This window comes from Pongo pygmaeus, chromosome 13 (assembly GCF_028885625.2).
Source record: "Pongo pygmaeus isolate AG05252 chromosome 13, NHGRI_mPonPyg2-v2.0_pri, whole genome shotgun sequence".
Taxonomy (NCBI): domain Eukaryota; kingdom Metazoa; phylum Chordata; class Mammalia; order Primates; family Hominidae; genus Pongo; species Pongo pygmaeus.
This window is the reverse complement of record NC_072386.2, coordinates 125,539,913-125,554,277: the sequence shown is the minus strand read 5'-3', so window position 1 is coordinate 125,554,277 and position 14,365 is coordinate 125,539,913. Positions and strand designations below refer to the sequence as shown.

Below are 14,365 nucleotides of genomic sequence, written 5' to 3'. Positions count from 1 at the left end.
CACCCACAGCTCTTCTCCCCTTCTGCCACCTGGGTGCCTCCATCCCAGATGGTGATCTGGGTCTGCCAGGTTTGTATGTGTTGAGTGAACAGAGAACCATTCTCAAAAATATGGCTTGCATGAAGACCTGCCTCTCATTCCTGAAACGCAGAGCTCTGCACCCGATCGCTGGGTCGGGGCACCTGGAGCAGCAGGCGAGCCCTGGTTTCCCCTGAGTAGAGGGGTGCAGGGCCAGAGAGGGGCATTAGGTTCCCTGGGGGTGACAGGAGGAGGTCTTAGAGCCCCCCTCCCAGCTGCACCCTGTGCCCTGGACAGCAGGTGTCCTCCTTATGCCCCTGAGCCACTGCACGGCTCCTCCCTCTGCCCGGGACACTCCCCACCTGGCAGGAGGTGCCCCCACTGCTGTCCTTTGGGTCACAGCCCAGACCACTGCTCCTAGGGAAGGCTCCTCCCCACCTCCAGCCTCTAGGGCTGGCTTAGGGACCCTGATCTGCATCGCAGCCCTCCCTATGTCCCTCCACTCCAGCTCTAGCCCCCTGTCCCTATCGTCATGCCCCAACACCAGCAAAGGACGGTGCTCACAAGATTATGTGAACAAACAACCATCTGCTGGGTGCCCAGGATGTACAAGGCCCTGGCCAGGAAGACTGTGAGCAGCTGGAGCCACAGGGAGTACGAGGCCTCGGAGAGTGAATGGGCCAGCTGTAGTGAGGTGCTCAGGGGAGGCGAGTCTGAGGGAGGGTCAGGGCTGTGCAGATGGCTGGGGTGACCGGGGACCCTCCTGGAGGCACGGGGGTCCCGGATGATGTCTGGCATGGCCACTCAAGAAAGGCCACTCCTCCCCTTCCCATAAGTGTCTCCTCAGGGCAGCGAGCAGGCTTCCTGAGGCAGGAGTGGCTCCAGCTGCCTGCCTTCCCTGTGCCAAAGGTCAGCCCGGGACTCTGGTGACACTGACCCTCCGTGAAAGCCCTCCCAGTCTCTGCACAAATCCAGGGAAGGCATCAGAGAAGGACAATGTGCAGCTTCTTAGGTGGCCTCTCCAGCATCACTAGCTGGGTATCCAGGACTGGGCTGCTCAGCTCCACCAGGTGCAAGGCCCATGCAGGGCATCCTGAGTGATGATGCATCTCACTTTTGCATCTCTGTTGCAAACTCAAGGTTTCTGAAAAACCTGACACTTCCAGGGGACATTGATGCATCTTAGCTCCCCGAAATGAAGCACACATCTCTCCCGTCCTAGGCAGGACCTTGAAGGACCCTCTCTGCAGGGAAGGCCTGGCTGGGCAGGGCAGCCTGTCCTGTTTGCAGCATCAGGGAATGAAGCAGGCTAAAGCCAGCACCTGAGACCTGCTCTGCCCACTCCTATGCAACCGCTGCCTTGTGGTGGTGTGTTTTGGACCCTGCCTCTGGCCTGCTCCGAAAGAGCCCCACTGAACACGGGAAGGGAACTGACTTCAGTATTGCCACGAGTGTTTGGGCACCGGGAGTGGGAAGAGGGTGAACACACTGCAGGACCCACTTTTTCAACAGATGCCACTGGGAAGAGCCCAAAGTGAGCAGCCAGCCTGGGGCCTGGGCCTTCCCAGGGGCGAGGGAACACGCTGCGGCCCCAGGGCTATCGGCGAACTCCACGCTTTCGGACGCAGCCACGAGAACCTTACAGGCAAACCTTGAGGAGGAAAAGTGAATACCAACCGACAGGCTGGGCCGTCCGGCGCTCCTTCTGGGAGGGAACGTGACTGACTCGAGGAAGGGTGTGCGCCACGGAGCGGCGGTGGGCAGCACCGAACACAGAAGGACCTGAAGCCCCCAGTGCCCATGGGGCACGCTGCCCTGCATTGGAACCCCAGGGTCCCATGGTGAGGCCCTGCTCTCCTGGTGGGAGGGATTGTCTGCAGTATTCTCTCAGTATGGTGCATCGGGGGTAGCCCTGCCCAGATAAAATTCCCATTTCTGGTTTTTTCTTTTTTTTTTTTTGAGATGGAGTCTCACTCTGTCCCCCAGGCTGGTGTGCGGTGGCGCGATCTCAGCTCACTGCAACCTCTGCCTCCTGGGTTCAAGAGATTCTCCTGCCTCAGCCTCCCGAGTAACTGGAATTACAGGCGCACACCACTATGCCCAGCTAATTTTTGTATTTTTAGTAGAGACGGGGTTTTGCCACGTTGGCCAGGCTGGTCTTAAACTCCTGACCTCAGGTGATCCACCCGCCTCAGCCTCCCAAAGTGCTGGGATTACAGGTATGAGCCAACCTGCCCAGCCCATTTTTGCATTTTATTTTTTAATAGAGATGGAGTCTTGGTATGTTGCCCAGGCTGGTCTCAAACTCCTGGGCTCAAGCAATCTGCCCGCCTCAGCCTCCCGAAGTGCTGGGATTATAAGCATGAGCCCCTATACCCGGCTGAAAAATCCGGGTATCTTTCAGAGGCCCCCATCTACCTCTTGTCCACGTATGATATTCACAGAGCTAGAAATAAGGCCGTGGAAAGATCCTAAAGTAAGCTGATGTGTTCCCTGGGTCGTCCCTTCACCCCAACCTTCATCAACTGTCTGTGGAACAGGATGAGAGGTGGAAATGGGCTACTCGGGCTGAAGGCTGCAAATGAGGTTTCACAGCCATTTCCTCCAAGCGAGGAAAATAGGCTCTTTCTGCTTTTCCCATTTTGGAGGGTGCTGTGAGAGGCTCTTTTTGGCGGCTGACAGCTGTCATTGCGGGGAGAGGGCAGTGCCAAGCGCAGGCGGTAACTACCCACAAGACTGCAGAATGGACCCTGCCACCTCGGCCCCCAGCAGCTTCACCCCCAGGGCCCCTTCCCTGCCTGATCCCACACACCAGCATCCCCTAGGCTCTGTCCCTCCGGGCCAAGCAGCCCTGGTCCCGGGCCCTCCCTGTCCCCGGGTGTTTCAGGTCCTTCTGTATGCCAGCAGCTCTTTTTGGAACACAGCACAGAGGCGGCGGGGAAAAGGAAAAGCAGGAGGAGGAAAGGAGGAGAGGACTGCAAGTCCACGGCAAACCACAAAACAGGAAGCCTCCAGAAACACAGCCACAGTGAGTACAGACCCTCGGAGTGTCTGCAAAGGAGCTGGTATATGACTTGAAATCAACAACAATGAGGGCACGAGAAAGAAAGAATCAGCCGTGAATGCCTTCAGGTTACGAGACGAGGGGCTTCAGAGTGCAGACAGGGCAAAGGCGGCTCAGGGCCAGTGCTCCGAGTCCTCGGGGAAAGTATGACCTCTGGGTCCACCCAGGGAGGCTGGGGCTGGTGCCAGGGTGCAGCAACCAATGGCAAGTGGTCAGGCTACAAGCCGCAGAACCCACGGGCTGGCTTCTGAGAGAGCGAGGCCCTCCTTTGAGGAACACTTGGGAGTGGGGCCACTAGATCCCAAGGGAGGGAAAGGAGAATCTGGGCCGTAAATGACACCCGGAACCCGTCTTGTGTTCTGGAACCTCGGTCCTTTAACTTGCTGGGAGAAAAGACGGAACTCTGCTCTTCATGCCAGGAAAGGGCCCAAATCAAACTCCGGTGGGGTTCCTCGGGGCACTCCACGCGGCAGAAGCAGCCACTGTCCTCACATCAATGGTCCAAACTGGCTCTCGGGCACTACACCGGCCAGAAGAACCTCCCATGTGGTCCTTTCCTGGGAGGCCAATGTCTTTTCCTTTCAGGGATGGATTCTGTAAGACTCGATCCCCAAAAGTGAAAACATGACTCATAGTGGTGTGCAGCGTAACTGGGAATCTGCAGCCCAGTGGGCAGAGACAGCCCTCAGCCCTGAGCAGCTGGGGAGAGGGGATCCATGGTGCGGTCCTAGAAGGAGTTCTGAATGGCTTAAGTGGTCTGGGATCCGTGTCCTCTGCCCTGCCATCAGACACAGTGAAAGCGCTCCTGCTTCTGGAGCGTCTGACCTCAGTGCCCAGGTGCCTGGGGCTGCACCGTCTGTGGGCAGAGGATCAGCTCAAGCTGGGGCCCACACCCAGCTCTGGGTGCCCTACACAGAAATGGAAAACCATCTGCCTACTCCAGGCAGAAACACACTCTTGTTGGGGTGGCGGGGGCTGGGGAGAGGACTCCACACCTAGCTGAGTCTTGCTGTCACGTGATGTGGAGCAGTTTGGCAAGAGCGGTGTGGCACACATGGCGGCGATGGGTGCCATGCAGAGCCGCGAGCCAGCCGTGCCGCAAGCAGGCAGTGCCGAGGTGGCTGGGCTGAGGTGGCCACTTACCAGGGACCCCCGCTTGTACTGACTATACCAGGTGGAAGGCTGCTCTTTGGGCCAGCGGGCCATTTTACTCTGTAAGATACGAGATGGGCGGGTTTAAAGTGACAACCGCAAAGACGCCAGAGGCCACCTTACCAGTTTCCCACGCTTGAATTCACTGAACCAGGAGCCCGGGTTTTCTTTGGGCCAAGAAGTGATTCTGGCCTAAACGTGCAGCGGGGAGGTGGGGAGGGAGAGAAACAGAACAAGAGGGTTACTTCTCCGGCCTCCAGAGCAAGGCCCCACGCTCTCCCGGCCCCTGCGCCTGCGTCCTCATGCGAGGGGCTGCAGAGAGGACCCACTGAGCGCCTCCGACGCAGCCTGAGGGCCCCAGCCCTTGGGGAGACTGGAGGTCACATGAGGATGAGCCCGGCCCTGGCCCTTGGGGGGATAAGCCTGGCCGGGGCCTTGAGAGAGACACAAGGCCGCGTGAGGATGAGCCTGGCCCTGGCCCTCAGGGACACCACGTGAGGAGCCCGGCCTGGGCCCTCCGGACCCTGCTGCTGCCCAGGAAGGGTGCGCTCTGCCTCTCGTTTTGCATGTTAGGCCCCAGGCCAGCACCTGGTGCTCAGTCACTGCTGGAAACGCTCACTGAGGGAGGGAATGAATGAACGAACGAACGAATGAATGAATGACGGACCAAGGGAACGGTAATAAAAGCCAGCATTTACTGCAGGCGAGGGGTGGGGCATCCTCATCCCATCCTCACAGCCTTGCCTGGCTGCTGCGGCACCAGACTGTGTGCGTGCGGTGTGTGTGTGTGTGCATGGTGTGTGTGGTGTGGGTGTGGATCTGTGTGGTGTAGTGTGTGGAGGGTATGGTGTGTGGTACGCATCTGTGTGTGTGATGTGTGGTGTGTATTTGTATGTGGGGTATTTGTGTGTATGTGGGGTATATGTGGTATGTATCTGAGTGTGTGGTACCTGTGTGTGTGATGTGTGATTGTGTGTGTGGGTGATGTTTAGTGTGTGTCTGTATATGTTTTGTGTGTGTGTGGTATAATGTGTGGTCTGTGTGTGATGTGTGGTGTGTATCTGTGCGTGTGGTATGTGTGGTGTGTGTAGTGTGTTATGGGTGTATCTGTGTGTTTGATGTGTGGTGCATATCTATGTGTGGTATGTGTGGTGTGTGTGATAAGTGTGGTGTGTGGTGTGTGTGATGTGTGGTGTATATCGTGTGTGTGGGTGTGGTATGTGTGGTGCATGTTGTGTGTGTATGGTGTGTATCTGTGTGTGGTATGTGTGTCGTGTATGGTGTGTATCTGTGGTATGTGTGTTGTGTATCGTGTGTGTGGTTTGTATCTGTGTGATGTGTGGTGTGTGTATGTGGTATCTGTGTGTGTGTGGTGTGGTATATGTGGTATGTATCTGTGTGTTTGATGTGTGCTGTGTAGCTCTCTGTGTGGTGTGTGGTATGTATCATGTGTGTGGTGTGTATCTCTGTGTGTGGTATGTGGTATATGTGGTATTGTGTGTGTGATGTATATGGTGTGTGGTATGCGTATCGTGTATCTGTGTGTGGTGTGGGATATGTGGTGTGTAGTATGTGTGGTGTGCATCTGTGTCTGTGTGTGTGTGTTAGAACCTTCCTGGAGACTGAGACGTGTGCAGGTGGGGGCTGCTCCTCGGCTGCCTGCCTGGATCATGTGCAGCCAGCTCACGCTGCCACGGGGCACCACTTGTGCCCGCTTCCTGGGAGGGCTCCCACTTGGGGCCTGCTTTCCACAGAGGCCGAGGCTGCAGACACACAGGCTGGGCCCAGCAGGGCAGGCCTCAGTGACGCCACGGATGGATGGGTGGGTGAGCAGCCATTCCTCTGAGGGGAGACCTGCATGCTGGGTCCCAAAAACAGGACAAGGGGAGCCCCGGCTGCCCGAGGGTCCACTTGCTGCAGACGTGGAGTGGAAGGGCCCCCAGGGCCGGCCTGTCCCCAGCCTGGACTGACCGGGGCCCATGTTGTGTGCCATGAGGACACAGAAGACTGATCCCTGGCTGATCCCCCCAGCCTTCTTCTTGAGTTGGCCTTGTGCCAAGAAGGCCAGAAAAGGGGATCCCCTGGAGGAAAGGGGTGTCCCACCTGCCTCTCACCCCACCCAGAGCTCTCCCAACCTCTCTCGTTTCCAAATCTGCCACTGTCAATGCCAAGCCCAGGTGGCGTGAAGGCAGCTTCTTCCTGGAAGAGACCCGGGATGTGGGCAAGCGCGGGCTCCCCCAGCCTCTGCTGTGAGCCTCCTCCGGGTCCAAGGAGGCCACTTTGGAGAGCGTCTCCACTTGCCCTTGGCCAAGCAGCTGTAGCCCAAGCCCGAGGCTGCAGCCTGTGGACACCTGGCTGGTCAACACTGGGGGAGCCTGGGGTCACTCAGCAACCCCACACTGCTGTGCCGTGAACACCAGCCGTGGCATCCCAGGAAACCTCTGAGTTTGGAGGAGTCTGTCCCATGATTTCCACAGTGGCAAGGCCACCCGTTTGCAGAGGCAGGCTGCGAAGGAGGGCCGAGAAACCTCTTTTCTAAGGGAATTCCATGCGGGGCCTCTAGCCAGACTGAGGGAAACGAGAGCCGAGATGGAAGGCCCCCGTGTTTGGATTCTCTCCGAACAGGGTTTGTCACTAGGAAGGCAGGTTCTCAAGGAGTTAAAACTTCAGGTGAGGGAGGGGATCCCTACACTTGGAGCCCCACAGATCTCCAGCCATGTGCAGCCTCCACTGCAGCCAGTGGGCTCCTAACCCAAAGCGGGTGCTGAGCTCGGCACAGTCAGGGCGTGATTGAGGGGTAAGGGGATGGCGGTCCCTGGGGAGAACGTAGCTGCTCTTCTCCTGGCAGGAAACTGCTTCTGGGGCGCTGAGGTTGTTAGGAAGCAGAGGCTGCAGGGGTGCACAGGTCTGGACCTGCACGGCAAACCATTGTGGCCCCAGAAATGGGCGGCCTTTGCCTGGGGCCACGCGACAACTGCGAGCTCATGAAGGAGCGGCCGTTCAAGCTGATGCAGGGGCACGAGAGCTGCAGGCTTGGTCACCTTCCAGGAGGGACAGGGAGACTCAGTCCTCGCCTGGCCTGGGCCAAGGCTGGACCTGCCTCAGGTGCATGCTTGAGGGATAGCAACACACACCCATCCACATGCATGCACACGCCAGCCACATGCACCCACACACCATCCACACACATGCACATGCCAGCCACACGCACCCACACACCATCCACACACATGCACATGCCACACACACCCACACACCATATACACACCCACACCAGCCACAAGCACCCAAACACCATCTACACACCCACACACCAGCCACACACACCCGAACACCATGTATACACCCACACACCATCCACATACAACCACACACCATCCACACCCACACACCCACCACCCACACACCCACCCACCACCCACACACCCCCACACACCATACACACACACCCATATACCAGCCACACGCACCCATCCACCACCCACACACCAGCCACAGCACCCCACCACCTACACACACCCATACACCAGACACGCACACCCACACCACCCACACACCCACACACCAGCCACATGCACCCACCCACCACCTACACACCCACACACCACCCACACACACCCATACACCAGACACACACCCACACATCATCCACATGCCATCCACACACACACCATCTGCCCGTACCCACACACCACCCACACACCCAAACACCATCCACACACACACACCATCCGCACGCCCCCACACCATCTGCACGCCCCCACACGCACCCACACACCATCCGCATGCACCCACACGCCATCCGCACGCCATCCACACGCACCCACACGCCATCCGCACACACCCACACGCCATCCGCACGCACCCACACGCCATCCACACGCACCCAAACACCATCCACATGCACCCACATGCCATCTACCCAACCAGACATGCACCCATACACCATCCACATGCTAATACACATGCACCCACAAACCATACACACACACATTTACATGCACTCACATGCTATCCACACCCATTCACACACCCATGTACCATCCACATGCTTGTCCACACATACCCACATCCACATGTGGACACACCATTCACATGCACCAACATACCGTCTACATGTAACCACATGCCATCCACACATGCACCTACAGACCATCCACACACACGCCCCATCTACACACACACACCATCCACACACCTATCTACATGCACCCACATTCTAACCACATACCCATCCACACGCACCCACAGACCATCCACACACACACCCCAACTACAAAACCATCCACACAGCATCTACACACACACACACCATTCACACAGCCATCTAGATGCACCCACAAACCACACACTCACACCATGTACAATATTCCCCATCCACACAGCATCTACACTCACACACACACCATCCACACACCCATCCACATGCACCCACAAACCACACACACCCACACATCATCTACATGCACCCACACACCATTCACACACTCATCCACATGCACCCACACACCATCCACATGCACCCACAAACCACACACACCCACACATCATCTACATGCGCCCACACACCATCCACATGCACACAAACTCCTGCTACAGAGCTGAGGCCTCCAAAAGGCCACCGGGGTGGGTATTTAAGTGACATGCCACAAAATCTCAACAGAGCCCAGCTCCCCACCCTAAATTCTTGACTAAACAGACTTCAAAACAAAGCACTCAGGAGGGACTGGGGCCAACCCACAGAAACAAGCTGGATAATAAGAATTGAGGCAAAGGGCAGCTTCTGGAAAATGTCTCGGGCTCACGTTATTATACCTGCTCCCAATTCCTTTAAAGAGTTTTAATGGGGATCTCAGGTCAGTGGGACCACTGAGTCACCAGAGAAAAGCTTTTATCAACTGGTGAGTGAAGTCCCAGCCCTGGGCTGGCAGGATGCCAGGTGGAAAGCCCTCCAACCTTTCCTGACCCCAGGCTGCACAAACCTATTTTATTGCTAAAAAATTTCTTAAAACAATGTAAGGTCTACTTCTGGAAGAACAGTTTCACTTATGAAACGGATGCATTTCTGGCTTTCAGTCTTAAAGCTGCATACACAAGAAATGCTTGAAGCCCTCAGCATGGCCCTGTCTGTGACGCCTGCCCCGCTGGGGCCATCGAGGGACACAGCTACTCACCCCTTCGGACTTCTTGTCAGGGAAGACGCATGTCGACCCCCCGGCTGTGAAGTTGCAGTAAACCTTGAAGGAATCCCTGGAGCATCCTTGGTTAGGATCGACCCAGTATTCACCTGGATTTCAGAGATGGGGCGGGAGGCGGGCAGATTCAGGAGGATTGCCCCCTGGATGGTTCCGGAAGCCGCTATGACATTTCAGTCCAGCAGTTAAAATGCACGCCCCAAGAATGCTGCCAACACGGGCCTTTCTGGGATTTTATTGCATTTTGCTTTTCCTGCTGGGCCCATAAAGAGATGTGGACAAACTCATTCACCAAGAACACAGCTGGGGCATGAAGCAACTGGGTATGTGTTCTGGTGGCCGGGAGGATTGGGGTCCAGACCACTCTCTGGGTGGACAGAAATGCAGAGAGGGTTCTGGAAGGAACTCTGGAAATTCATGCATGCAGGATCAGAGTCTACTGGAACTATGAACATCCCTCGAATCTTGTAGGGGGAACATTCAGACTTCCCAGGGGGAAGACAAGCTAATATGAATTTATCCTTCAATTGGTGCCTGATGCTATGACGGTGAGAAGGAGGATGTGTTTTTACAGTATTGCGGAGTTTGAAGGCCGTTTGCCCAAGCACAGCGTCTGATGCCGGTCCTAACACTGACCATTACTTCCACCGGCACTGTGCCAGCCTCTCAGGCACTGTCTCATGCAAACTCTGTCCTCTTCCTGGGAGACCGCACTGTGCCAGCCTCTCAGGCACCGTCTCATGCAAACTCTGTCCTTTTCCTGGGAGACTGCACTGTGCCAGCCTCTCAGGCACTGTCTCATGCAACTCTGTCCTCTTCCTGGGAGACCGCACTGTGCCAGCCTCTCAGGCACTGTCTCATGCAACTCTGTCCTCTTCCTGGGAGACCGCACTGTGCCAGCCTCTCAGGCACTGCCTCATGCAACTCTGTCCTCTTCCTGGGAGAGGTTTCTGTTCCCATTTGACAGGTCAGAAACATGAGGTTCAAGCAGGTCACCCCACCAGAAAATGCCTAAGACCAGATGAGAACCTGGAGGGTCTGACCTCAAAGCCTTGGCCTCTGCACCTGGCCTCACTCTGAGATGCCTCCATAAAGTTCAAGAGGGGAGGCTCTCGCGCACCCCTGCCCCACAGATGGGGAGGCTGCGGCTGCCTGTCCTGTCCCTTCTGCTGTGCCTGGCTGAGCTGTCCTTGCCACACTCCATGTGTCCTGCAGGTCCACACCCACTTTGGGGGGCCACCCCTGCCCCCCTGGGCCCTCACCATCTGGGAAGTCGGGGTGGCAGAGCTGCAGGTCCTTGCAGGTGCGGGCGGGGTTCTCCTGCGTGCCCAGGGGCCGTTTCATCTGCTCAATCTCCAGTTTCAGGGAGTTGAGAGAGCCGAAGATCTCTTCCATGCCATCCGCATAGTCCACGTAGTTCTCGCCATTCCCATCATCCAGCAGCTGGCTGGCGTCGATGTTCCGCCGTGTCCTGGACGCCTGGATCGGCAGGGGCTGGATGACCTCTCCCGGGGGGCCCTGGGGGACAGAACAGGAGCAGTGCTGGGTGATGGAGGATGCGAAGGGTCCCAGGATATGAGCAGAGCAGGGACAGCCAGGGCCACATCTGCAGGAGTTCCCTGGGGCCTGGCAACCGGGGCTACATGAACATATGTCCGCCTTAGAACTGTTTCCTTCCCTTCCTCCAGTCTCTGGAACATTCCACACCCATCCCCACTGCCAGGTGCTTGCCAGCACGGAGCACCTCTCCTTTCCCTCCAGAGCTGAAACTTAACAGTTTGCAGCCTTGGGCTTGCGTCTACCATCCTGCCCTCAGCCACGCCAAAGGCCAAGCCTTGAGGAAAGGGACCAGGTCTCCCCAGTCTTGCCTCTGCAGCCCTAGCTGGGGCTGAACACAGTGGGGCCACATGAATGCCTCCTGATGCAAAGAGCCATTCACTTCCAGGAGGCCCCAGCTAAGATGACAATGGGAGTTGAGAGACTCCACAACCAAATGGGGGTGTCCGATAGTGCACTCGCCATGCCCTGGTTCAAACTGGGCTTCACCTTTCACCTCTAGGGCCTTGTCTAGTGCTCTCCCATCCCAACACACATATATGCACACACACATTATAAATACACACACACATTATAAATACACACATTATACACACATAAATACACACACACATAAACACACACATTATAAACACACACACATTATAAATACACACACATACATACACACACATTATAAACACACATTATAAATACACACACATAAATACACATGCACACACACGTTATAAATACACACACATGCACACACATTATACACATAAATACACACACATGCACACACATATACACATGCATATACACTACACATGCACACACATACGCACATGCACATACACTACACGCACACACATACGCACATGCATACACTACACGCACTACACATACGCACATGCACATAGACTACACACGCACTACACATACGCACATGCACATACACTACACGTGCACACATACGCACATGCACATACACGTGCACTACACATACGCACATGCACATACACTACACGTGCACACACACGCACTACACATACGCACATGCACATACACTACACGTGCACACACATACGCACATGCACATACACTACACGTGCACTACACATACGCACATGCACATACACTACACGTGCACACACATACGCACATGCACATACACTACACGTGCACACACATACACGTGCACATACACTACATGTGCACTACACATATACACGTGCACATACACGTGCACTACACATATACACGTGCACATACACTACACGTGCACTACACGTATACACGTGCACATACACTACACGTGCACACACGTATACACGTGCACATACACTACACGTGCACACACGTATGCACGTGCACATACACTACACGTGCACACACGTATGCACGTGCACATACACTACACGTGCACACACGTATGCACGTGCACATACACTACACGTGCACACACGTATGCACGTGCACATACACTACACGTGCACTACACGTATGCACGTGCACTACACGTATGCACGTGCACATACACTACACGTGCACTACACGTATGCACGTGCACATACACTACACGTGCACTACACGTATGCACGTGCACATACACTACACGTGCACACACGTATGCGCGTGCACATACACTACACGTGCACTACACGTATGCACGTGCACATACACTACACGTGCACACACGTATGCGCGTGCACATACACTACACGTGCACTACACGTATGCACGTGCACATACACTACACGTGCACACACATATGTGCCCCACATATATGATGCATTCCCATACACAGATCACGCACACACACACGCACAAACCATGTACACACACATTACACATGCATGCACATATACAGGATGCATGTACACAGACATGCACACACACGTGCCCAGTCACATACACGCATATACCACACGTTCACACATTCACACACCATGCACGCACATGAATGCACACACAGCACACACACACGTGTATCCTCTCTCTCCTGGCCAGCTGTTCTTCCCAGGGCCAGTTGGCCTGTAAGCTTCCTGTGGATAGACCTGTGTGGCTCATCTCCCCGGCTGGGACAAGGCCCAGGCATGTCACACGGGCTTCATGAGTCTCAGGAGAGGTCACACACACAGTTGCTTTCTCGATTCCCTTGGAGCTAGCCAGAGCCCCCGCCCCGCTTTCTGGGCTTCAAGGGCTACTTACCGGGGGGCCTGGGGGTCCTGGGTGGCCTGCCTCACCCTTCGGGCCAGTTGGACCCTGGGGAGAAAGAAAAGAATCAACCCTTGGTCACAGAGGCATGAGAGGACGTTGAATCCACCTTCAGCTCTAGAATGGTCCCTGGAGACCTATGTGGGGGAGATGGCCCTCACAGCCACAGGAGAGAAGAGCATGGCAGAGACCCCCGTACCCTCCTGGATCCCTGAGATGAGAACAGAGAGGGATGGAGCCCTTCCTAGGGCAGGGGGCGAGCAGCCCACATGCCTCAGTCCGCCATGGGTCAGTTTAGAAAGATGGGAGGATAGTGAGCAGCAGGGCCTGAGCTAGGACGGTTGTCTGGGTAGTTTGTTCCTGTGCCAGGGGACCCGTCGCCCTCCCCTACCTTCCAGGCATTGGCCTGGCTGGAGCAGCATGTTACTTACCGAGGAGCCCTTAGCACCTTTTGGACCAGGCGGACCCTGCAGAGAGAGGAGGGCAGAACGTCAGCAAGCTGGGTCTCAGCTCCAGCCCCACCGTGCTCCATGTCCTGCTCAGCCTGGTCTCGCCCCTCTCCCACCCGCATCCCCCTCAGGAGTCTCCGCCTGTATCTGCCCGGCTAGAGTGGGAGGAGGGTCGGGGCCTGGCTGGTGCTCACCCCTCGTGGAGACACAGGGTGGTCCTACCTGCCCCCGGCCGGCCTACCACACACCCTGGCTAGGAAACCCCAGCTCAGACAGCCGTGGGGGGCAGCGGAAAAGAGCACGTTCTGGCTCAGAAGGGGCTGATGGAATGCACCCCCCAGCCCTCTCTGATAGCATACAGCAGGGGCCAGCCTTCAGCGTGCCAGGGGCCCCCGGGGGCCATGTGCACCTGCGGCCCAGCGGCTGTGGGGATGCCCTGGGAATGCTGGGTCTCCCAGCAATGTGAGACCCAGGCAGCGGTGCCAGAGGAGGCGAGCTAACTGCTCTTGTCTGGGCCAGGCTGGCCGGGCTTCTGGGAATTGGGAGGGCTAGAGAGCCAACTACTACCTTCCGCACCCTCCCCAGATGCCTACAGACAAGTGGCCTCATTCCCTGAAATGGCCACCATTTCCCGTCCCTGTCTTCCCCACCCAAAACCAGGGCCGGGCAACGCCACTTCCTTTCTTCTGTCTCCTGGAACCCCAATGTTGAGTTAATGGGCAAATCTACCT

The 14,365-nt window shown here is 56.3% G+C and overlaps 1 protein-coding gene and 1 long non-coding RNA gene across 4 annotated transcripts in view; one reads left to right on the top strand and one right to left on the bottom strand.

The window, feature by feature from the left end:
• The window catches only part of LOC129043760 (uncharacterized), a 44,927-nt gene extending 35,513 nt beyond the window's left edge, over positions 1-9,414 (top strand). The window contains exon 3 of one of the 2 annotated variants that reach the window (XR_010123390.1): positions 9,311-9,414. This is a non-coding gene — a long non-coding RNA (uncharacterized LOC129043760). Of the gene's footprint in view, positions 1-854; positions 1,966-9,310 lie in introns of those variants that run through there. The other variant, XR_010123391.1, reaches the window with a different exon arrangement.
• COL5A1 (collagen type V alpha 1 chain) overlaps positions 1-14,365 on the bottom strand; it is a 209,774-nt gene that overhangs the window by 10,478 nt on the left and 184,931 nt on the right. The window contains exons 60-64 of one of the 2 annotated variants that reach the window (XM_054500702.2): positions 13,617-13,652; positions 13,180-13,233; positions 10,692-10,947; positions 9,409-9,521; positions 4,358-4,426 (exon numbers count right to left, since the gene is read on the bottom strand). In XM_054500702.2, the coding sequence (XP_054356677.2) occupies positions 4,358-4,426; positions 9,409-9,521; positions 10,692-10,947; positions 13,180-13,233; positions 13,617-13,652 (528 nt within the window). Of the gene's footprint in view, positions 1-4,225; positions 4,295-4,357; positions 4,427-9,408; positions 9,522-10,691; positions 10,948-13,179; positions 13,234-13,616; positions 13,653-14,365 lie in introns of both variants that reach the window. The other variant, XM_054500703.2, reaches the window with a different exon arrangement.